We start from the raw sequence: 24,959 nt of genomic DNA, 5'->3' as shown, positions 1-24,959 counted from the left end.
TGTGGCGACACCCTGCACCCTCCCTTCTCACACATTCTTATACAGTGCCTTCTACCCCCCCCTTCCCTCCGGGGCTGCTAGTTGTGTGAAGATGTTTACACTTCATGCATCATTAGCACAAAGTTCAGGATGTCGTAAGAACTCAATACAGTGTGTGGGTGGGTGGGGGTGCTGTGGTGGAGGTAAAGAATGGCAAGGAATTGTTTTGATTAGGTTCTCTCGCCTCCTTGCTACACGCAACACACACAAACACTTTTTTAAACAACGAATTCATTTGAAATATATGGGAGTTGTCTTTTTTTGTTTTCTCTTGAATCAAAATTAAGTCTAAGAAGTTGATCTTGTTAATTGGAGCTTTAAAACAAATCTATACTATTTTTTTTTTTAACATTAAAGATCTTCGTTTAATTCTTCTCATATAGTCGTTAGTCTATAATTGTAAGTCCAGCACGGGGAAAGACTGTTGAGTGAGAATTGTTTAAAGTTAAAGTTCAGGGTAGTGAATTTATGAAAATTGTTCTGTTACTAATTCACAACACAAGCAATTCTAATAACGATAAAAAGTCTCGACAAAAATTGAAGAGAAATGTGTAATCTTTTAAAAATATGTGTTCGCTCGATTTATTTCATGTATTAACACAATGTCGTAAAGTATGTTTCAACTGGTTTAACTTGCACCCATGTGATCATTAAGACAGAAATACAGCGAGCGTAAGACAAGTAATTGACTTACATGCCACGTGAAATATTGACTTTTTATAGTAAAAAATTGAAATGATATGATCATAACAGCAACAAAAAAAAAATTAATAAAATATATTATTCTTTTATAACAGGTCAAGTCAATGCCCTCAGATGAGCAGTTTTCATTTGATTATAAGGTAACATTTGCATATTATCTACAATTATCTTTTAGTTGAAATAATGAAAAATTCATTTTTCGATTTTTGCTTTCATTGGCTGGGAAACAGTCTACTTCAGTTGTCCCCCTTTGAGCCAGCGTTGACAGAGCGTTTTTAAACCTTGGCTGCTGATACCCTTGTAGGGCAAGGAACATTAGGTAGACACTTCCGTACTGGGTGCGATTGCTTTTGAGAATGAAAAAAATGCTTTTCGATCAGAGTAATCAAGGGATACTTTGCGGTCCATGGATACTATGTGGTGCAGAGGTACTTTTTACTGCAGTGGTACTTTGTGGTCCAATGTACTTTGTGGTCCAGGTTTACTTTTTGATCCTTGGATTCTTTGTGGTCCAGGGTATTTTGTGATCCAGGGGTACTTTGTGGTCCAGGATATTTTGTGATCCAGGGGTACTTTGTGGTCCAGGGTATTTTGTGATCCAGGGGTACTTTGTGGTCCAGGGTATTTTGTGATCCAGGGGTACTTTGTGGTCCAGGGTATTTTGTGATCCAGGGGTACTTTGTGGTCCAGGGTATTTTGTGATCCAGGGGTACTTTGTGGTCCAGGGTATTTTGTGCAGGGGTACTTTGTGGTCCAGGGATATTTTGCGTGCCAGGGTACTTTGCGTGCCAGGGTACTTTGCGTGCTAGGGCACTTTGCGGTCTATGGATAGTTTATCGTCGAGGGTTACTTTTTTTAGTACACTTTCAAGAAACACAAAAGTATATTTTCGTAACTTCTATTTGAAAGATTACTTAAAGTTTTAATTTCTTTTAAGTAAACTTTACTTTAGGGCGGGGTGGCCGAGAGGAAAAGTGCGCGGGGCCACGAGTTTGACTTTGGGATTTTTAGGGCGTCCCACTTTATTCCTTTGGGCACATGAAATTAGTTGGGAAAGATAATGGGGGGTTCTACTTGTGACTGTCAGATGGCATCTCCAGCTATAGAAACAGATTTACATCACCTGACCCTTGGACCACAAGACACGAAGAGGAGGTGCAAACTTGCTTAATATTTGTTTGTTTCATGTATGTTGACCAGTGGGCTTGGGAAAGTGGCTGAGTAGTTAAGCGCTTGGCTTTTGAATTTCGGGATTTTTAGGGCGCCCTAACTCTTGGTCGTTGCGCTGGCAAAAGAAACAGATAACCTTAACATTATCTGCCCGATAGATCGCTAGGTCTTAACTTTTTTTTTGTGATTTTCCTACTCGTAATAAACAAGTATAAAAAATAAATGATAAATATTGATGTCTTCAGTGATTACAGACTCATTAGTGAGTGTGTATTTTTAAGTGACTTTTTATTGCTATTATTTATATAGTGTTTTCGTTATTTGTTATCATGTTTTTAATTATCAAATGGCATGTCAAAGAAGGTACACAATGTCTAATGATTTACACTTTATTTCGCCATGTTCCCGTGTTGCACAAAACGTTCCCAGTGGGACATTGTTACACTGAAAGCCAAGCTGATTGCAAGCAGCATTTTGGTCAAAATTATGGCCTCCGGAGAGTGGGAGAGTATAGCTACCATGACAGATGTCTACAAGGAATCCACGTTCCAAAAGCCAAAAGTTAGTTGTATTTTGTGTTGGCCATGTTGTCCGGTGAACTGTTCAACTTTGGCATGGCATGGATTGCACTCCCTCGAATTCTGTTGCTTGGATCCCTTTTTGTGTTTGCTTCTGACTGTTGTGCTGGTTCCCTTACCTCCACCCAGCTGTTCATATTTTGCATTTTGTTATTTTACTTTATGACAATCATATTTAATTCTTGCATGACATTTTGGAAGTGATTGTGACTATTTTAAAAGTAATATTTGATTAATATCTCATAACATTTACATATTCAGTAATCGGTTCCTACTCGGATCTACACATATTCTATAGTATACAGATATACTCTATCGTCTATATACATATTGTCTTTTTACAGAATGTATCATAATAATAACACTTTTATAAAACCAGTTTCTTTAAAGTTACCTCAAACATAGTAACTAGACCATCAATACCGTCAATGTAGACATCGTATAGAATTACTGCTTGTCGAATTGTAGAAGTCTTTAATATTCAAGGACTATAGTAGTGAATAATAAACAAACAGAATAGTTTCTCGCTACACAGATCACAGCCTATAAATACTGTCTTCTCTGGAACTAGTTTGTACAAAGCGTACATCAACTCACTCTCTGTCTGGTATAATTTGTGTACACATTTTGTTCTCCCACTAGACATTCTCGGATCAAGATGAAATCTCACACATTCATTGTTGATGATAATTCATGAATCAATAAAATAAAAAACCAATTAATTAATCATTTAATGTTTATCAATTAATTTTGTTTAATATAGAAAAAAAGAGCTTATTCATGTAGTATTGAGATATGTAGCAGTGATTTTGCGGCTGTTTCCCTTAGAGAAGTTTTTTTTTTTTTTTTGTTTTTTGTTTTTTAAATAATTCCTTTGTTACTATATAGTTTTTTTATTTTATTTATTTTTAATTTTTTTTTTAAAAGAAGGGCTTGATCTTTGAGGTGACGCTTGTCAGCAATGCAATGAGTTTAGGGATCACTCTCATAACCTATGTATTTTTGTTCTATTTTTGTTCTAAAAGTCACGTGCTTTATTTTCTTACACTCGGTTCATTTGCATATTTGCATGCTGTCGCCAGTGGGATATCGTGAAAACAAAGATGAAGCTAATCGCGGTCAGTAAACTGGTCATGCTGACCAAAGGAGAATGGGCGGACCTCTCTGATCTCAAGAATGTCTACACGAGAGATATCTTTTATCAGCCTTACCAAGTCAGTATGGCCTGTGGTCAGTTAGTTTAGTATGACCTGTGGTCAATTAGTTTAAAACAAAAAACAAAACTCAACAGAAAGTAAATAGATGTAGCTTTTTACTACTTTCATCTTTCCAGCACAATTCTACTATCCCTTCAGAACGCTTTTACCACATGTATTGCTAATGTATAACTGCTTGCCTGTTTTTGCATGCCTTTTAATTTTTTCATTTCATCATTAACACATCACCAATAAACATATCAGGTAGATCTCTATCGATTATTATGTCTACTATGCCTACGTTAACCTAAACTTATTTGTAAAATTTTGTGATCTGCTATCAAGAATTTTTGACAAGATTGCAAAGTCCATTTTATTTCAAAATCAAAGGTAAAAGTTTTAATCGTTAAAAAAAATCAAAAACTATATTGCGCTGTATTGATGGAGGATGTTTTGTTGCGCGTACAATTAGATCAAGTTCTTAACAAACGCGTACCAAATCCTTAAACTGTATTTTGTATGTTATACCGGTCCCGGACACAGGATACCAATTTTATGATTTCAACATTGTAATTTGAAAAACCGATATTTTAGTTTTGTCTAATAGACTTTCCGGATCTATACAAATTTAAGAGCATTTATATCATACTTTGTTGAATTCAAGACATGCCTGACTTCACACAATCAATAAGGTAGACAGTAGCCATAGGAAATAAATACATGTAGTACTTTTGATTTTCGAAGCTAAATAACTATTTTGCCGTTCCCAAGGTACACAACTCTACTGTTATGTACTAGTTTATAGAGTATGTTAGTTTTGTTAGACAAATATATTGTGTATTGTTTTAGCGACGGTAAAAGTAGTGACGTAGTAAGACAAACGAATGACGTATTAGGATAGACGAACAAGAAAGCAACCTGGCGAGAGTATAGAAGTAGTGTGCTAATATGTTTATATTGCATCATTGTTTGTTGTGAATGTTTTGTGAGAAAGTAGGATATGACGTAATAAAAAAAAGTCTTCTATGTCTACTTGTATAAACACAAAGTCTCTGTTATTATTATTGTTATTAATAATTAATGTCTACAGCATTTTATTTATTTATCTGTGACAATAGAACATGGTGTCAGATTTGGTGTCAGATCTTGTGTTAGATTAGGTGTCAGATTGGTTAAAAACGCTGGTAACAGGTAGTGGTTTCTAAATTGCTAAAAGTACATTTTATTTGTATCAAGTGGTGTCGTTAGTTCATTTTGTTTTAGATCTAGATCTAGACATAGAATCTATAATCTATATCAGTGGTTCCCAAACTTTTTTGTCTCGTAGACCCCTTGCCATGTTTTCTGGTTTTCGGTAGACCCCCTGCTTAACTTGTATTGCAATTTTCGCAGATTCATAAACTCATTTTTAAAACTAATTTATAACTGTATTGAGTCGAAGAGTGAAAAAGTAATTTAAAGCTACACAAAACGATACAATCTTTTTTGACTGATAAAATTTAAACCAAAAAAAAAAATGTATTGCGGGAATCACCAAACACACTAGAATTTTTTTTATATTTTTTTTTGCATGTTCATCATTTGTTATTACGGTTATTATGTTTCATATAGAAATTTTTGTTCTATGAAGTAGTCTTTCAAACATTAAATATTAATTAGTAATCAATTTGCCTTAAATATCATTTTAAAAGTTTTTGAAAAGAGCAGTTTCTATTGTGATTTTTCACATCTGGCTCAAATATTGGGCCCGCGGAGCTGTTTTCACTTACATGAGAAGGGTCAAAGATGAGTTACTGGTGCCTAAATCAGTAAGCTTTGGCAGGAGGGACTCATTAGCGTTGACTTGCAGCCCACCAAGCCAAAGGAAAACTGAATTCAATAATCTGCTGCTTTGCAGCTATACCCAAACATGGGAAAGGTTTCGTGAGTCAGCCCTGGGGATAAATATGGAGCAGAAGACCATTATGCAGTTTGCAGCTTTAATGCTCATCCCACCGATGTGCCCTTGAACTATAGTGTTTCTTAAAGAAATTTGTTGCATAATAACAGATTTACGTTTATGTAAAACAGTTTTTAAAACTACTTCAATGGCTGGTAAAATCAATGTTTTATCTATAGTGTTTTCCATATTTGGCTATAGGTAAAGAGATCTTATAAGACACTCACAAATCACCATCTTTTCTATATGATGTTGAAGAAAGATTGTGTGGGTTTATTCTGAACTTTATTTTTGAGTTTTTGAAATTTTTATCACGTTTATTTTTTTTACGAGGGTAGCATCGTCTCAAATAATCCTCCAGTGTAGGCCGAATTGGTTTCATATGGTCATAAAAAGGCATTTAGACAATCGCTTATTTAACCAAGGAAATAAATAATCTATGATGTAAAATCTAGATTTCTTTTTGTGAAACATTAGTTACAGGTAGACAAAAGTAACTATTTACATAAATATGCCCTATTGAAATTAAATACAACAATTTTACATTTCAATAGCAGGACAAATATTTATAACTAAATTACCAATTATTTATACGTGCTTGAAATAGTAACATTAACGGAGTGTGAAAATTATAACTGTCTGTAATTGAAATTCATCACCGTAGACCCCCATGGGCATCTCATAGACCCCCAATTTACTTTTTCATTTTCATGGACCCCCTGGACGTCTTCGTAGACCCCTGGGGGTCTATATAGACCACTTTGGGAATCACTGATCTATATGAATAATAGAATTATTCGATCCTCCTAGACCGTTGTCACTAGACGGTAATCTATCTGAAAGATGGAAAAAATGGAGACAAAGTTTTGAACTGTTCATGGTCGCCTCTGAAAAGAATAGGAAGCCCGAGCCAGTGAAGAAAGCTTTATTGTTACACCTGATTGGTGAACCCGCTCGAGACATCTACAATACTTTTCAAGTATGTGAAGATGAAATTGTAGACAAAGTAATTGAAAGGTTTGAGAATCATTTTTGCCTAAGTCTAACACTGTGTAAGACAGATTTAAATTCTTCATAAGAAATCAAAAAGATTGTGAAACGTTTGAACAGTATTATACTGAGTTGAAGAATTTGGCAAAGGAATGCAAGTTGACAACCTTCGAGATGAACTCATCAGAGATCGATTGGTATGTGGCATACAGTCGGATCGAGTGAGAGAGAGACTTTTGAGAGATGTAGCCTTAACTTTAGAGAAAGCAGCAAACATAATTCGTGCTGACGAGCATACCCAGAACCAAATGATAGATATAAAAGGACTACATGTGGATGCTGCTAATAAATTAAAGAAGGCAGAAGATAGAAAGCCAGTCAAAAGCTCACATGTAAAAGTGACAATGAATCATGTAACAAGTATCATTAGAGATTGCAGATCTTGTGGTAGATCTCATGGAAAATACAATTACCCAGCAGTAGGACAGACATGCCGAAAATGTAAAAAGAGAAATCATGTTGCTTCCAAATGTCATTTGAAACACTTCAAGGCTGTTGATTTACTGGACGATGAAAGTCAGTCAAGCCAAGTAAATGAGTTGTGGTTTGAGGCTATTGGTACTGACAACAATGTCAAAGTTTGGATGGTTAATGTCACGATTATGGAAAAAATAGTCAAAATGAAGATTGACACAGGAGCACAAGCTAATGTCATATCAGAGTCAACGTGGAACAATTTAGAAACTGATACTCAGGTAAGGCACTCAAATACTACCCTACGAGCATTTGGGGATAAATCATTAGAGTTTTTAAGGAGTTGCATCGGTCATATTTAAAGTCGACGATGTGGAGGTCCAAGATGATCTGTATGTGATCAAGAAAGAAATAAACACAGTTTTAGGTATAAAAACATCTATTGCTTTGAAACTAATTGAAGCAAAAGAAAACGTTGAAGTACATGATGTTAAGCAACAGAATGAAGTTCCACGAGAGTTGATACAGAGAAGTCAACTAACAACAACTTATACGTCAGGTTCTCAATTGCACGAAGAGGATAAACTATTACATGGTCAAGAGCAATCGAGATCAGATGATGATATGCTTATGACAAATCAGAGCGCAACAGAAAAGTTTTCCGGAAGTGATTAGAAGATAAAAGAAATTCGTCGAAAAACTGAATCTGATGTTAAACTGAAGTTATTGAGCAAGTATGTTAGAAAAGGATGGCCAAAGTTTAAAAATTAAGTGCAAAAAAAAAAAAAGTAAAAGTGTACTGGTCATTAAAAGACAGTATTCATGAAGAGAATGGAATATTGTTTTATGAGAACAGAATTATAATTCTTTCAAGTATGAGAAATGAAATTCTCGACAAGTGGCACACAGGTTGGTCTTGAGAAAAATGGATCGAAGGCATAACAGAATGTGTTTTGGCCAGGATTGTCCAAATATATTTTTTCGACAATAATGAAATGCTCAACATGTGCAATGTTCAAAAGAAATAGTGTGAAGGAAAAATTGCTACCTCATACTGTACCAGACAGACCATGGAAAAAGGTTGCGACAGATTTCTTTGAATGGCGAAACAATGACTACTTGCTAGTTGTGGACTATTTCTCCAAATACCCTGAAATAAAACGACTGGAGAACAAAACAGCAGAATGTGTTATCAGGGCAATGAAAGGTATTTTTGCTAGACATGGCATACCAGAAGAAATAGTGAGCGACAATATGCCATTCAATAGCTTTCAATATAGAGAGTTTGCTTCTGAGTTGGGTTTTAAGATAACCACATCAGGCCCTAGGTACCCTCAATCAAATGGTCAAAGTGAGGTGTATGTTGGTATCGTAAAGCAGATATTCAACAAAGCATACAAAAGTGGGAAAATCCATATCTCGCTATGCTCGAGTATAGAAATACTCCGATAAGCGGGTTTCCGTATTCACCATCACAACTGCTGATGTGTAGAAGACTCAGGGACATCATTCCAACTGATCCCAAACTATTGAAACCATCTGTAGCTGAAAATGCAGAGACATTACTAAAAGAACGACAGATGAGAAGCAAAGTGAAATACGATGCAAAAGCAAGACTACCTAAAGATTACTCTTGTCAGAGAGAAAGTGACAGTTCGTCTAGGACAAACATGGCAGAAAGCAGTTGTCATTAAAAAAAAAACATTCATCACCCAGATCTTACGTCATAAAGACAAACGATAGAAAGACCTACAGACGAAATCAACGCTTTTTGAACAAGAGTTTCGATGAAGACATCTCTGGGTACTATGATACCGATGAAGACAATGAACTGCAAACTGTTGTAACAAACGAAACAGACAGTTAAAGACCAACGTCTAGAGAACTTGTGCCAGTCAAGATAACCAGAAGTGGTCGAGTTATTAAGGTTCCTAGTAGATATCAATCTTAAGAACTTTAAAAAGAAGGATGTGATAATATGTTTCTATTGCGTCATTGTTTGTTGTGAATGTTTTGTGAGAAAGTAGAATATGACGTAATAAAAAAAAGTCTCTTTTATTAGGGGCCCCGTAAGGGGAAAATGCCGCTATTAGGTTTGTGCAAAATGTCCGTCTGTCACACTCAGATCTCGAAAACTAGAAGAGATATGAAAAATATTATTTCATCATTAAATGCGGCTTGAAAAGTTTAGGTGCAACGGCTACTTTTGGTTTTCTAAAAGCAAACCGTTTAATTCATAAAATTAATTATGCAAGCGATTTTTTCATAAAAAATACACCAATTCTAAAACAATTACGTAAATGTAAGGGAGGCAATGCTACAATATGCTAACAAGGATGCATCGGCTTTGTGTATTTTCAGTATCATTAAGTCAAATGTATTTATAAAATGCACAAGAAATGTTTACAACAAATATAAATAATAGTTATAGGTGTTTTTTCTGGTCAACTAGCTGCTAAAATTAAAAGAAAACATTTCTGTTTGTTTATTAAGGCTAATAATGCACTTTGTATGTAAATATCTCGCACATTTTTTAAAATGGACTTTTTATGCAGCAATTTTCGTGCAGCAGCGTAACGTCGCAACATGCCTTACTGCTAAGCAATTTCCTTAAACTTTTTTAAAAAAATCAGATTTTATTTATTTTTTGTTTAGTGCCCCTATCCGAATAAAAGAAGCTTATTTTTGTACGTTTTATCTGTTGGTCCGTCTGTCCGTCACGATTAGATTAACAAACAACACTAAAGGCTATTGTAAATCTGATTTAACCTTTAATTTTTCATTCAGGAATATTGAATATTGCAATAGTTTTAAGTATGTATAATAGATTGTTCCGGATGTTTGTGAAAAACAAATCAATGCCTACGAATATTTGTTTGCTCTTCTAACTTATATTAGATTTTATTTCCATGCTTAAACGTTGCAATAAACACATGATCTTTAATACATTGTTCCGGTTTTTTAATGTAAATAGCATATAAATGCTAAATAAAAATATCTATACTGATTTATATTTCATTAACTATAAAGTTGTTCCGGATATTGTTTTATAAAAAATAAATTATGTCAAATTATTGTTTGAAATCGCATAATTGACTAATACTACACTTATATTCTTTGACACTACGTCACTATAGTTTATTTATCAATATCAATTGTTCCGAATTTTTAACTTAATAGATTGTTTAGGATTTTAAAATAAGAAAGTAATTTACTAGAAACGATTATTGAAAATCACTTTTTAGACTTATTTTACTGTTAATTTTCTTGCCGAAACATAATAAAAGTTGTTTAATCGGTAAAGAATGTTCCGGATTTTGTTTCGAAAAACAAATCGACCTACATTACCTTAATTTTCTTACAAATCGTCGCCAAAAAATGATCCGATATTTATATGAAAAATCTAATAACGCTAATAAGTGTTTGAAATGCCTCTTCTAATAAATAAAACAAATAATGTTCTCATTTACGAAAATTGGTTGTTCGGATTTTTTATGAAAAATATTTTAACTTTTATGTAAAATCGCACTTCTCTCTTACACTACATTTAACTTTCTAGCCAAAACGTTATAAAATCTAATCATCGTTAATATTATGTTCCTATTTTTAAGGAAAACAACTTCCTAACACCAAAGTATGGTTTGAAAATCTCTCCATAAAGCTATGGTACATCTAATTTTCATAACAGACCATCCCACAAATTTAATTAACGGTATTTGATTAATCTGGAATTCTTATTTTCTCTCAGTATAAATTTATAAACATCCGGAACAATCTATTATAGAAATTTAAAACTAATGCGATGCTTCGGAAGGGAAATTAAATTTGAATCAGATTTTCAATAGCTTTTAGGCTTTTTTTTCTCGCTATTAACATGACGGACAGACAGACTGACAGACAAAACAAAAAAAAAGCGTCTTTTATCCTTTTATATATATATATATATATATATATATATATATATATATATATATATATATATATATATATATATATATATATATATAGTCTAACTAGCCCATCAAATGAAATGCTAAAAGAACTCACTCGGTGCACCAATGTCTATGAACCCTCGAGAAGCTGCTCGTATAGAAGACATTTGTAGTCTAACTAGGACGTGTGACGTAATGGAACTTTTTTCCTTTCACGATATATGGAGTTAATTCTTTAAATGAAATGCTAAAAGAAATCACTCGATGCACCAATGTCTATGAACACTCGACAAGCTACTCGTATAGAAGACATTTTTTAGTCTAACTAGGCCGTGTGACATAGTGGATTTTTTTTCCTTTGACGTCATATGGAATAAATTCTTTAAATGCTAAAACAACTCGGTATAGTAATGTTTATTAAACCTTGTAATGTGACTCGCATTTTAAAAAGACATAATAGCTAGATTTAGATCTACTCTAGATTTTTTACACTAGATCTAGATTTTATTTACACTAGATCTAGATTTTTTTTACACTAGAGCTAGATTTTTAAAACTAGATTTAGATTTAAGTTTTAATTAAAATCATTGTAGAACCTAGATCTAGAATTTCTTGGTCTAGTTTAGAATGTTTGTTGTTTTACATGTTTCGGATGTTGCTTCAGATTTGTAGTCCAGACCTCCCGCAGGACTACGGGGGATGGGAGCGGGCAGGGTTTGAACCTGGGACCTTCAATGAATCCAAACGACAGTCCAGCGCGCAACCCGCACTACCAGACAGCCATGATCTAGATCTATAATTTTAATTTCTAGACTTAAAGTGTAGATTTTTATTTCTAAAGTCTAGATTGTCAATATGTCAATATTGCAATGTTATAAAATACTAAAACTAATCTACCTTTTTTAAAATTTTATATTGAAATTGATTATCTAGTGTTTTTTTTTTTACATAAATCGTATCTAAATTACATCTACATTATCCCAAATATATATTTTAGATCTAGTAGATATAGATATCGAGAGTGCTAAATTAGTAGTTTAATTTAGGTAGATCTACATCCTCATTCTAGTTCCATTTAAATGAAAATGCTCAATACCAAAAGATTATCTAAAATCGCTCTTCTGACATATTGTACATATCCGGTAGTTGTCATTCCGTAATGTGTAGGTATATTATCAATAATAGGCTATTAGTTTGTAACCAGTTTGTCATTAGTTAAGAGCAATGCCTGGTCGTGCGGTTAGCGCGCAGGACTGATTATGTATACGGTCTCGGTTTCATACCCTGCTCGATGACATCCTCCGTCGACCAGCGGGAGATTTTACATAAAAATAAAAAAAAAATTTTACAACGCCAAATGAATCTTTGAAACATTATTACTTTTAACAATCAAAACAAAATCACGTCTAGAATATTCCTTGCGAATATGCGGATCCGACAGGGATCCGTCTCCCACGGGGGCCGCCTCTTGTTATTATTGTTATTATTAATTAATGTCGACAGCAATTTATTTATTTATCTGTGACAACAGAACAAGTAGTTTGTTTTGGATGTTAGTTAGAAATAGCGACGTTTATGAAGACTAGACAGACTTCCCAGTGATAAATATAGGTGTCATTTTATAACAGTGAAAGTTGTTAATCAAGTATATTTTTAACTTGTAAGGTTCTGTGTCTAATGTGAAGTAATAATTGAGATCGAAGTGAAGTCACTAGATTAGCCCACAACACTACTTACTAATAAAACGTAGGTCTATAATCTATATCATAGGTACTAGAGTCATAGGTTAAGCTTTTATATAACAAAAAGTAAAAACGTTTGTTTGTTATTGTGTTTTTTTGTGTGTGTATATATAATACTCTCTGTACGTGTGATTCGTTGAAAAGCTTCACTTGCTTCCATTCATTCTATGGATAAATCTCTTGCTTTTGATTTGTAGAACATCTCTGAAAAAAAAGTTTCATTTGTTACTTTGTATGAGTTTTAAAAAAATATATAACAATGATCCCAGAAGAATGAGAAAGTTTTTTTTTTCCTTTTCTCTTTTTGGTGCTGGTGATTTAAGTCTGAACTAATCCATACACATTTCTCAACTAAACAAATTTCTGATTTAAACTCAATTCTGTCCACTCTTAGTCCACCTAACAACAAATGATGACCACTTCATAGTGTCCAAGAATTGAAATTGTTTTGTAAAGTTTTGATTGCTATGATGTATTAGAATAGATTGTCTTATTAGTTAATATGTTAATTTTCATTTTTTTTTAAATTCGATAGTCATTAACTAATCATATATATATGAAGAATTTCTTCTTAATGCGCTGCAACAATTACAAAACGTATGATAATTTTTTTTTCAAACTGCTTCGTTCTCTAGAAAAAAAAAATCAGCTACAACAATTTTTTTTTAATTCTTTAATTTTAACCCCCCCCCCCCCCCCCCCCCAAAAAAAAAAAAAAGCATCAGATGTTAAAAACATATTTTTTAAACTGAATTTAATTGTTTTAGCTTTAAACGTTGATAGATATAGCATTAAATTTTCATTGAGATTTTTTAGGTAGGCAATGTGTAAGTATAATTTTAGTTTCATGAGATATATTTTTTTTTCTTCAAGGGAGCTGATCGATGGAGCAATGATCTCTATTTTGGTCTTCAGAGGGTGGCAAGTTTAAACCACTCCCTCATTGAACTTGTGAAAGAAATGCCAGACAAGTGAGTAGCCCCCCTTTATGTCACACACACACACACACACACACACACACACACACACACTTTTACCCCCTTACAAAACCATTCTTACACAACATATACACGAACGTGTCATCACAACGTATAGACGTGTAACACACCAGAACACTTCCAACACATACGCACATCAGTGTAAAACATAATCTGAAGTAAAAATACAACATAGCAACAACAGATAACATGGCTGGACTGTTACGTTGTAATTGCGTCATTAATTGAATCAGGTAAATCATTAAACATCTTGACTTTGAATGATAAACAATCGCGTTTTATTTGTTTGCCTGTTCGAATACACTCACGTGTACCAGTAAACAACACATTTTTTTTAACCAAGCGAATAATACATAGGAAAGGCACGCTGTGCGCTTAGCGTTAAGTTCTTAAAGTAATTATGTTCTTGTGTAGTGAAGTTATGTTGTTTAGTAAGATTCTTTCGTTTAGTGAGGTTCTGTCTTCTAGTGAGGTTCTGTCGTTTAATGAGATTCTGTCGTTTAGTTAGGTTCTGTCGTTAAGAGAGGTTTTGTTGTTTAGTGAGGCTCTATCGTTTGGAGAGGTTCTGTTGTTTAGTGAGATTCCATCGTTTAGTGTGATTCCTAGTTCAAAAAGCTTTCGCCTTACTATCTGTCTCAAGATGAACTCGTAAAAAGAAATGATCCACCTAGGTTCTTGGCTCTTAGTTCTTAAGGGCAGTATGTTATAATTGAGTTGTTTTTTCATATATTTAAAATGCTGTCTACAAAGGAATTCCGCAAATACTGGATGTAAAGCGTGTAAAGAATGTGATTTGTACCCAAATGTCCGATTTCTGTCCCACAAATTGAAGAGTCAACAGTCTTTGCTGTACTGCCATACTGTCTTACCACATTGATGGACAAAGTTTGGGAAACAATCTCAACAGGCAACATACCTGTGTCTTTACCTTTAGTTAATACCCCCTCCCTCCCCCCTTAGAAACGTGAACAACGTAACTCAAGTTGTGGACCATATTTGTTTTATTCAACTTTATATGGCCAAGGACATGTCACCCGTATGGCAGATGGTAGAATCCCGAAAGATATCTTATATGCTGAGCTTGTGGAAGGAGTCAGACCCAAGGGCCACCCAAGACTAACACATAGAGATGTCTGCAAGCGAGACATGAGAGCCTCAGGCATCAGCGAAAGTATGTGGGAAAACATAGCCAAAGACCGAAGTGTATGGAGACAGACTGTGCGTGCTGGGACAACCCTTGCTGAGAACAAATGAATTGAAGCGGCCTTAATCAAGAGGGAAAAAAAGAAAGCTGCCCTGTCCGCTAGCCCTGAATCAGAGGCATACACATGTATGAATTGTGGCAAAGTCTGCTGCTCTAGAATTGGCTTGATTAGCCACACCAGATTCTGCCCCGTCTCAAGATTAAACCAAAACCAGTGACTCATTTGGGCGCATCCATTGCCTTTCGAGACAAAAGGAGCCATATATATATATTTTATTTATATTTTAACTAATTGGCCTCATTTTAACGATCAGCCTGACATACTTTTTTAGCCCGTGAATTAGTGTATCTGTTACAGTGAAATTTTGCGTTTCTTTCCTTCTCTCTCACTCTCTCTCTCTTTTTTTTTTCGCTCTCTGGAACCCCCATTTTTTTTAACCTGAGCATCATAATGTCTCCCACATAGACTTTTTACTTGATTTGGAAAGACCCGCTTATAATGACCCAAACACGCTCTTATATTTTTGGTCCGTCTATTTCACTAGCACTTTGACTTATCCCCGCCAAAAACAAAAAGTTCGTCTTTCGTATACATTCCCGTTTCCACATTTGTCTTTTGTTCTCTAAATGTCACGTACGCTCTGTAAGCGATAGCATGTAAACCTACTGGTCTAAATGTTTGTGAATCATTAAGTCTTTAGAAGCGAGCATTTTTTTTTAAGTCCAACTACTGCTTTTGTTAGGTTAGAGTTACGGTTTAGAGTTTAGGTTAGGGTAATTGCTTAGAAATTTACGAGAATTATTCCTGGTATTTATGGCTGTCCCCAAAACATTTCAAATGAACAAACTTTTTTCTATGCAGTTAAAGGTTAACCATTTTATTCTGTAATGACATTTCCTACTAAAATATATAGTAACCTCTGTTCCCAGTGTGTTGTGGTATTTCCGGGAGTCGTTTCCCAGTGGTTTATTTTTACATCAGTTTGACTTGAATCAATCAAGAGAACTAAACATTGACCTCCATGTAAAGAAAGATCATGAAAAATAAGAAGCTCTGCATAAAGTCACAGACGTTCTCCACCATTTTGTGAAAAGAAACGAGTAGGTGAAGGAGGCAACACTCCTGGTTATCTAGGTCTACACTTATTAGAATGTCTAGTGCCTCGCACTTATTCCATCATGTATCGCTTTTCATCTTTCGTCCTTTTTTTTTTTTTTTGACAAGGCTTCTATCAACTCACTCTGTCAGTCTGTTGGTCAAAAGTTTGTACATGTTGTTTCTCCCACACCCAATCGCCGATCAAGATGAAATTTTGCACAATTATTTTTTTTTACCTGACAACACAAGAATCAATTAAAAAAATTAACCAATTAGTTGAATAACTACTAGTAATTAATTATTTTGTTTATCTTGAATAAGGGAAAGAAATCGTACTTGAAAGATGTGGTAGTTTAAGTTGAAGTAGTCCCCTTGAAGATTCTTGAGTCCTGGGTGAACATTTCTTTATGCATTCGAAAAAAAGATCACGTAAAGATTCACAAAGATACCCCTTCCCCCCCCCCCCTCTTTTTTCACAATTGATCCAGACAAGTGATAGGATCATAGCGCATTGGGAAAGCTAAAAGCTAAACTAAAACTAAACTATTGGTAAAAATATTTCTAATCGCACAGATTTATTGTGTCTAGGTCAGGATCGGCAACCTTTTTAGTTGGAAGAGCCAAAAATTATAATTTTCAAAGTTTTTAAAGAGTCTTTTTTTTTTCTTGCCAACAATAACTAGTACTCGCATAAATAAAGTTTTTTTGATTAAATTTATAAGAAAAATATTTATTTATTCATATATAAGTAGTGTTTTTTTTTTCACAACAAATTGGATAATATAAAAATATATGATTATTAAATAATTACTTCTTATTTACATAAAATATTCAAACAATTTAACATTCACTTCAATATTTGCATGTAGCTCAACAACAATTAATTGAGCAGACAAATTCAATGGGAGCGTGGTTTTAGAAAGTTTGGATAAATTTGGCACATAACATAATATATTTTTAGTTTCAAACACAACACTAAATTTTCTTTTGTAAGTTGGCTTCTTACTTTACTTTTAATTATATTCATGCAAGAGAACGCTTTCTCGCACGAATATGTCAATTCGAAGATAGTCAGTACTCTAAATGCCAACTTCACCTGACTGTGGCAGTCTGGAAGACTATTCCTTGCGTCGAATAAAAGTACCTTAAGTCGAGACATTTCTTTCAAAGATGTCCACTATTGTTGTGTTACATACATTTCTGGACCTCCAACTTTTCCAACTTGATTCTCAACTCTGTAAATTCTCCACTCCACAAAGCTTTACTTTTTAAACCGATCAATTGCATTTCTAGAGATCCAGTATCAAATTCAAATTGCTCAATGTGGATTTCGTTACTATTTGTGTTGAGAGAAATTACTATGAATGCTTGAATGCTTTCCTTGCAATTAAATTGCTCAAATCTGTTAGCAAATTCACCTTTACATATTTTTTTTTGTAACAGTGCTGAAGTAATTCGTATTAAAAGTTGCACTGGCTTTATTCCTATAAAAATTGAAAATGTAGTAATTGAACGCTATGAATGTCTTCTGCAAAAAGAATTTTTTCTTCAAAATAAACCAATTCTTATACCTAAACATAGGTTGGGTTTCCCTTTCTTTGCAGTTTTAGATTCAGCTTATTTTATTTCGGTGTTATATCCACCATAAAGTACAATTTTCGCAACCATTTGTCGTTCTCTAATTCAGGGTGATTAATACCTTTTTTTTTTCATTTAGAAATGTGTTTATTTCATTCAAGCACAAAGCAAAACGCCTTACCTCTGGAAAGCCATCGCATTTCATTGTCTCCATTTCGTTTAAGAATCCTTTAAACTGACGATGGTAGAGTGCTTTTGACAAGATGCTGTTAACAATCTTGATTACTAAAATTCATGACCCCAACTATTTCAGCCGGAAACTTTTGGGCCCAAAGCGCTACTTGGTGTATTATTTAGTGAAACGTAAGAATTTCGTGGCTTATTTTGCTCCGAAGAATCGTTGTTGTCCCTTTGTTTTTTTCATTTTTAAAATAACTTCTAAACAATTTTCATCTACGACCTTGCTACGCAATTATTCTGTTCTAAAGATACATCAGTGAGTGACAAATAAACAAGTTTGTTTTCAACTACAGTACCTTGAAGAGCTTTCGTTACGTGACAATACAAAACTTTGAGAAGATAATTCGCTTCTAATTCTTTTACTTGAAACAAAAAAACTCTACGTCCCATCGATTTAGAACGATTTTTAAATGTTTTGTTTTCTTCAATAAAAAACATATTTGCTTATGGAACTAGGAGCCGCAGCTTCACATCTAAAGAGCCGCATGTGGTTCGCGAGCCGCAGGCTGCCGACCCCGGGTCTAGGTCAATTGTACATATAATTACATGACTGATCCAAATTTATTGATACAATAACACTTAATAAATTATTTTTTTAAAAGTATTTTTAAAAATGTTTTTCTTGGTTTTCATTTCACACACGCCCATTACATTCACTGCAATCCATTTAGACACTTTCGTGCGAAAGGGTTAGCACGTATGTCGTCAAAGTTGTTGTTTAGCACATTGGCTTCGAATCTAGATCTAGATTTCAGTCTGTTGTACGTGTAGTTTGACACACTCTCTGCATCTCTAAGCCTACTTGTGCTTCACAAAATGTTCGTACGAGATAGTCGATATTTAGTTCCGCCTTTCGTCCTGATCGTATGTTGAGACAATTTATTTTTACTTCGTATTCACACACACACACAGACACACACATGCAAGATGTTTTCTACAGTTGTAATAAGATACTCCCTGTGCTAATATGTTTATATTGCGTCATTGTTTGTTGTGAATGTTTTGTGAGAACGTAGGATGTGACGTCATAAAAAAAGAGTCTTCTTTGTCTACTTATATAAACACAAAGTCTGTTATTATTATTGTTATTTATAATTAATGTCTACAGTAATTTATTTCTTTATCTGTGACAACAGAACACTCCCTCCCTCCCCCCCCCACCTTCACTCATTCACAAGCGTCCATACAGAAACACACACTTTCAATGTGTGTGTGTGTGTGGGGGGGGGGTCACCCATACACACGACAGGGCCGGCGTTGGATTACTTGGAGGCCTTAGCCGAAGTGAATTTGGTGGCCCTAAATAAAATTAAAAAAAAAAAAAAAAAAGAAAACAGCGAAAAAATAAAATTACGCAATTTATTTTTAAAAAAAAATGCCTGTGTGTATACCTAAATCAACAAGTAACTGAAATTCAAATATCGCAACTTCCGAAGTAGAGACAGAGTTAGAATAGTAAACTGTGGTGATTTCTGTTCCTTTATTTATTGGTTGATATTTCTTCTTATATTATTTGTGGTTCAAAGAGAATCATCTTGCTGGAGATTTATATAGACAAATTGATAACAAACTGAAGAAACATCTCTGTTGTTTTCAAACTTTTTTTTATTAAACTTCTTCAAACTTCTATTTTTAAATTCAATGCTGACTTGACTTAAAACTTATAATATTAAACTTTTTACTAACATAACTTTAACTGATATAACTTATCATTTATACAACTTAACAATACAACAGCAACTCCAACTAGTATAACTTCAACTAATGGACCCGCAAATGTTTAAACTTATTATAACACAAGACCGTTACTAAGCAAAGACCGTTACAATGCAAGGACCGTGTGATTGTCAAAAGAGTTGAGCTTGAACAAACCGTTCTGTCTGGAAGAGATCCAAGTCAATGTCTATGTAAACATTGCTATTTCCGATATATCTGGCACTCCGGGCGCATGGACTAGAATGCATGGCCGAAGGCCGAGTACACCAGGAACCTCCGACATTTTCCTATGTTGTACCAAGCTAACCGTGCAGGACTCGTCATTAGTGTAACGGTCCCTTGGGGATTATCGACAGGGACGTGGAAGCTCTCTTTCAACTCCACACCGTGCAAAGGGAAAGCTCTGGCATTCCCTTGGACACTCCCACAGTAGTTTTGTTTTGCTATTCATTTAGCCTAATTACTTCCTCAAGTAATCTTTTTCACCCGGGTGCTACGTTGAGGCAGAATAGCCTACCCGGTCAAAGCAAGGACCTGTTACTTTGCAAGTACCCCGACTAACTAGCTTTCCCCTAATTTATACTTTTAACAACCGTAATTTCCAGAATCATAGAAACTTCTTTCCTAAATATTTTATTAATTTTGACCTTCTAGAAACTGACGTATGCTATTTTTCCCTGACCTCTTTCCCTGATTGGATGATTATAATTAACGTTTGTTTGCTCTGGTCTTCTATGACCCCGGCTTCTAGAAACAGATCGAATTAGATCACAGTATCAACTCATGACATAAACATAAGAGTCATAGCGTTCTAGTATGTTTGAGATCTGATCCAAGTTTCGCATTTTTTTTGTCTACATTTTTTTAGTACTGTGTTAGGCCCCCACCAAACGGAGGCCCTAGGCCGCTGCCTAGTTTGCCTATGACTAAAACCGGCCTTGCACATAAACACACACGCTGACGTACTGTTTGGTTCTATTGATAAAGTATGCAGCTTTGGTGTTACAGGGCCATGATTTGCTAGTTGCAGTTTTTCTCTGGTAATACAGGGCCATGATTTGCTAGTTGCAGTTTTTCTCTGGTAATACAGGGCCATGATTTGCTAGTTGCAGTTTTTCTCTGGTAATACAGGGCCATGATTTGCTAGTTGCAGTTTTTCTCTGGCAATACAGGCCATGATTTGCTAGTTGCAGTTTTTCTCTGGTAATACAGGGCCATGATTTGCTAGTTGCAGTTTTTCTCTGGTAATACAGGGCCATGATTCACTAATTGCTGATTTCTCTAGTAATACAGGCCATGATTCTCTAATTGCAGTTTTCTCTGGTAATACAGGGCCATGATTCGCTAGTTGCAGTTTTTCTCTGGTAATACAGGGCCATGATTTGCTAGTTGCAGTTTTTCTCTGGTAATACAGGGCCATGATATGCTAGTTGCAGTTTTTCTCTAGTAATACAGGCCATGATTCGCTAATTGCAGTTTTCTCTGGTAATACAGGGCCATGATTTGCTAGTTGCAGTTTTTCTCTAGTAATACAGGCCATGATTCGCTAATTGCAGTTTTCTCTGGTAATACAGGGCCATGATATGCTAGTTGCAGTTTTTCTCTAGTAATACAGGCCATGATTCGCTAATTGCAGTTTTTCTCTGGTAATACGGGGCCATGATTTGCTAGTTGCAGTTTTTCTCTGGTAATACAGAGCCATGATTCGCTAGCTGCAGTTTTCTCTGGTAATACAGGGCCATGATTTACTAGCTGCAGTTTTCTCTGGTAATACAGGGCCATGATTCGCTAATTCCAATGCTTGCCAGCGGTGTCATGTATGCTCTTTACGTGATTGCATGTAGGTCTACTGGTCTAAATGTTTGTGAATCATTAAGTCTTCAGAAACGAGATTTAAAAAAAAAGAGACTTAACTACTGCTTTTGTTAGGTTAGAGCAGTGTTTCCCTCTATTGGTGTTCAACGAACTACTGGAATAATTAACGTCGTGAAATAATCTCTCTGAAAAAATAAGCAAAGTGTTCCAGTAAATTGTTAGATTGTGCGAAGTGGTCCGTTATGGAAAAAGTTTGCAAAACACTAGGCTAGAGTTTGGTTTTTTGGGGGGTCAAAAGGTTTGATGAATAATTAAGGAAAGAGGTGGATAATTTCTTTTCTTCTTTTATCTTTTATTTCGCTTTATTTTTACACATTTTATTTTCTAATTGTAACCAATGGCGTGCCCTTTCGCTGTCCACTCTCTCCGCTATCCGATGTCAGCCACGGTAGATCTAGTCCTTTGAGTCACCTAGTTGCCAAGTTACCGGGCTGTGTACACAAAGTGAAAGTAAAATGGCCGGTAACGCAAACGTGTTGTAGCGAGATGAGTTCAGAAAATGGCCGAATGATGAGATGGTATCTTTGCCCAGTCATTGTTAGGTAAAGTAGGATCAATGATGTCCATATGTGTGCAATAGCCCTCCACACCCCCCCCCCCAAATAAATTTATTACGTAACCTTCCTCATATTTCCCCGAAACAATTCATTATTATCTCTTAATTATCACACAAGCATGGCCGCCATACGGAATCACTTGGATATGTTATGCTAATGACTCACACGCGTTACCCAACTATACAGAGATTGTCACAATAAACAAACGATGAATATCATAATGAAAGACTTATTTGTGTCTCATTGGAATACGATGCAGGTTCGAAAGAAAAAAACAAACCACCGGAAAAGCGATAAAATGAGAACTCTTGCTGAAATTTAAGTCCAATTAATTTTAACATGATAATCAGGGGCGGACTGGGTGTCAAAATTGGCCCAGGCATTTCTATAAAATTCGGCCTACAAATTCTCAATCATGTGATGGGCATCCATTTCTAAATGTATCGGTCCTTAAAAATCATTGTTAAGTTTGATAATGTATCGATATGCATGCATACAGTGAACTCTATATCTTAATAAGCAATATAGCGTCTTTTTAAATCAGCAATTATGTAGGCCCTAAAAAGATGAAGCCTACTAGTAGCACTGTCTACATTTTATTTTCGGAAAATGTGTTCGATTAAAAGAGTATTACACTGTAATGTCTGTGAAAGATTTTTTTAACACGACGCTCAGAGGGCCTTTTAGAAAATAATAATAATAATATGATAAGAATATTATAAAACCTTTAACAACTTGATATGTACCATAGTGAATTCGATCAAGCCATTTCGGTGGCCCTTCCGGCCCATTTGGGTACCGGCCCACCGGGCATTTGCCCAAATAGCCCTATAGTCAGTGTAATAAGTGGTTATTGTAGGCCTACTATTAAAAGATTTGATAAGTTTATATTATCACCACAGTTGTATTTCTTTAACACCTTCACACTCCCCCCCTCCCACACACTTTATAGAGCTACCAATACGTATTAAGTTTTCATCGAAGAAACAGAAAGACTAAATTAAACTTCTATATTTTTCAAACATGATACTCTCCCTTCCTGAGAGAGACTTTGATTAAAACAAAGTTCATTATTTTCTTATATTTGAACACAAGCTTTGAGCTTGCCTTATAAATGCGTTTTAATTCAGGCCTATGTCTATTTAGAATTGTAACTCAAATATGTAAAAATATAGATCTATATATAAGTTCAATTAGTAAGAAATCGTTTTTATCTCATTTCTTAAATTAAAAGAATTTAAAAAGAAGGGCCTACGGTACACAAAATGATCATAGGATGTCACCTTAAAATAGTTATAAAAATGAATATAGATCTATTTACACTGAATTCATTGAAATACAAATGTAAGGGGCAGTACTAATAGTTAGAATTTTTATAGTCTTATTCCAAGAAACGGCAAGTAAAAGGTGAGGAGTAGCTAGATCAAACCTCCTCATCCCCTACCCGTAGTGAATTTATATGGTAGGAAAACATGTCCTGCGGGAGTAATGCTCCCCTGATTTCTGGAAACGATCCTGTTAAGCAAATAATTAAATCACTTTTCATTGTTATGTTAGGGATGGATTCCCTGGTCAACGGACATCGTGACACTGACGGTTCCATCCCCTTGAGATGATCATTGTTTAGCATGGACAGCATGGGTCTCATCAGACAAATGGTCTGTTCAGGAGAGGACAAAATGATATAATTGTTTGTCCTTTTTTTTAACGAGCGCCAATTTTTTTAATATTCCCGTGAAATAGAAAAATAAACAAACCAAGTATTAATTGCTTATATATTTATATACATTTATAAAACAAAACTTGATTGGCAGTTCGTGTAATTTATTAGTTAGCACTTATATCAGGGTGTCAACATCAGCCCTTACATTGCCATACAATGCAGCCTACCATCTTAAGCCATATCAGTCCTGAAAATCATTGTGTAAAATTTGATAATGTATCGAAGACTGAACGCATGCATACGTAGGCTGACGTAATGTGCTGTATTTATCCAAGTAGATCAACTGATTAGCTCTAGGAATCGTTTGTTACATAATTTATTTTGGTTGAAATGACCAATTCTGCATGTGTATAAAAATATAGGTCTATTTTCATAGATTGTATAATTTGATGTTCTGCATGTGTATAAAAATATAGGTCTATTTTCATAGATTGTATAATTTGATATTCTGCATGTGTATAAAAATATAGACCTATTTTCATAGATTGTATAATTTGATAGTTTGTAGTTCATAATCTCTTATACCCAAATATGAAAGTTTTCTCCCCCCCCCCCCTTCCCGTATAGGCTACAACCTGTACTTTAGTTGGGTATTACTTATTGTGACGTAGTCATAGATCGTTACATCTTGTTATTCGTCGTGCTCAAAAGATACCCCCCTGCCCGTTACTGACAAGTTTGTTCTGGCCTGTATTGTGTACACTATTAACTAACATCAACTACATTTCTATTTAAGGCCTCTTGGTTTCTATTGATCAGTGTAAAGAAGTGGTAAACAAAAACTGTCGGTCAATTATTATTATTTTTTAAGTAGCCTATATTGAAAGTATGGGCTGATTACTTGGGAGATGACCACTGTCCATTTTGGCTTTGGGTCTCATTTTGTGTGCTTTTCTTGTATGTCACTACATGTTATTTGTGCTCCTGTCTTAGATCAACTGATTAGCTCTAGGAATCGTTTGTTACATAATTTATTTTGTTTGAAATGACCAATTCTGTGTACACTATTAACTAACATCAACTACATTTCTATTTAAGGCCTCTTGGTTTCTATTGATCAGTGTAAAGAAGTGGTAAACAAAAACTGTCGGTCAATTATTATTTTTTTTTAAGTAGCCTATATTGAAAGTATGGGCTGATTACTTGGGAGATGACCACTGTCCATTTTGGCTTTGGGTCTCATTTTGTGTGCTTTTCTTGTATGTCA

General features: G+C 34.8%; 1 protein-coding gene across 2 annotated transcripts in view; it reads left to right on the top strand.

Annotated features, from left to right (window-relative positions):
* Nucleotides 1-24,959, top strand: part of LOC106071023 (polyunsaturated fatty acid 5-lipoxygenase-like) — a 71,728-nt gene that overhangs the window by 35,400 nt on the left and 11,369 nt on the right. The window contains exons 2-4 of one of the 2 annotated variants that reach the window (XM_056037503.1): nt 837-881; nt 3,572-3,703; nt 13,636-13,733. In XM_056037503.1, the coding sequence (XP_055893478.1) occupies nt 837-881; nt 3,572-3,703; nt 13,636-13,733 (275 nt within the window). Of the gene's footprint in view, nt 1-836; nt 882-2,340; nt 2,473-3,571; nt 3,704-13,635; nt 13,734-24,959 lie in introns of both variants that reach the window. The other variant, XM_056037502.1, reaches the window with a different exon arrangement.

The sequence above is a fragment of the Biomphalaria glabrata genome, chromosome 8 (genome assembly GCF_947242115.1).
Source record: "Biomphalaria glabrata chromosome 8, xgBioGlab47.1, whole genome shotgun sequence".
NCBI lineage: Eukaryota > Metazoa > Mollusca > Gastropoda > Planorbidae > Biomphalaria > Biomphalaria glabrata.
The sequence above is the reverse complement of the archived record's forward strand: the minus strand, read 5'-3'. Positions and strand labels throughout refer to the sequence as shown.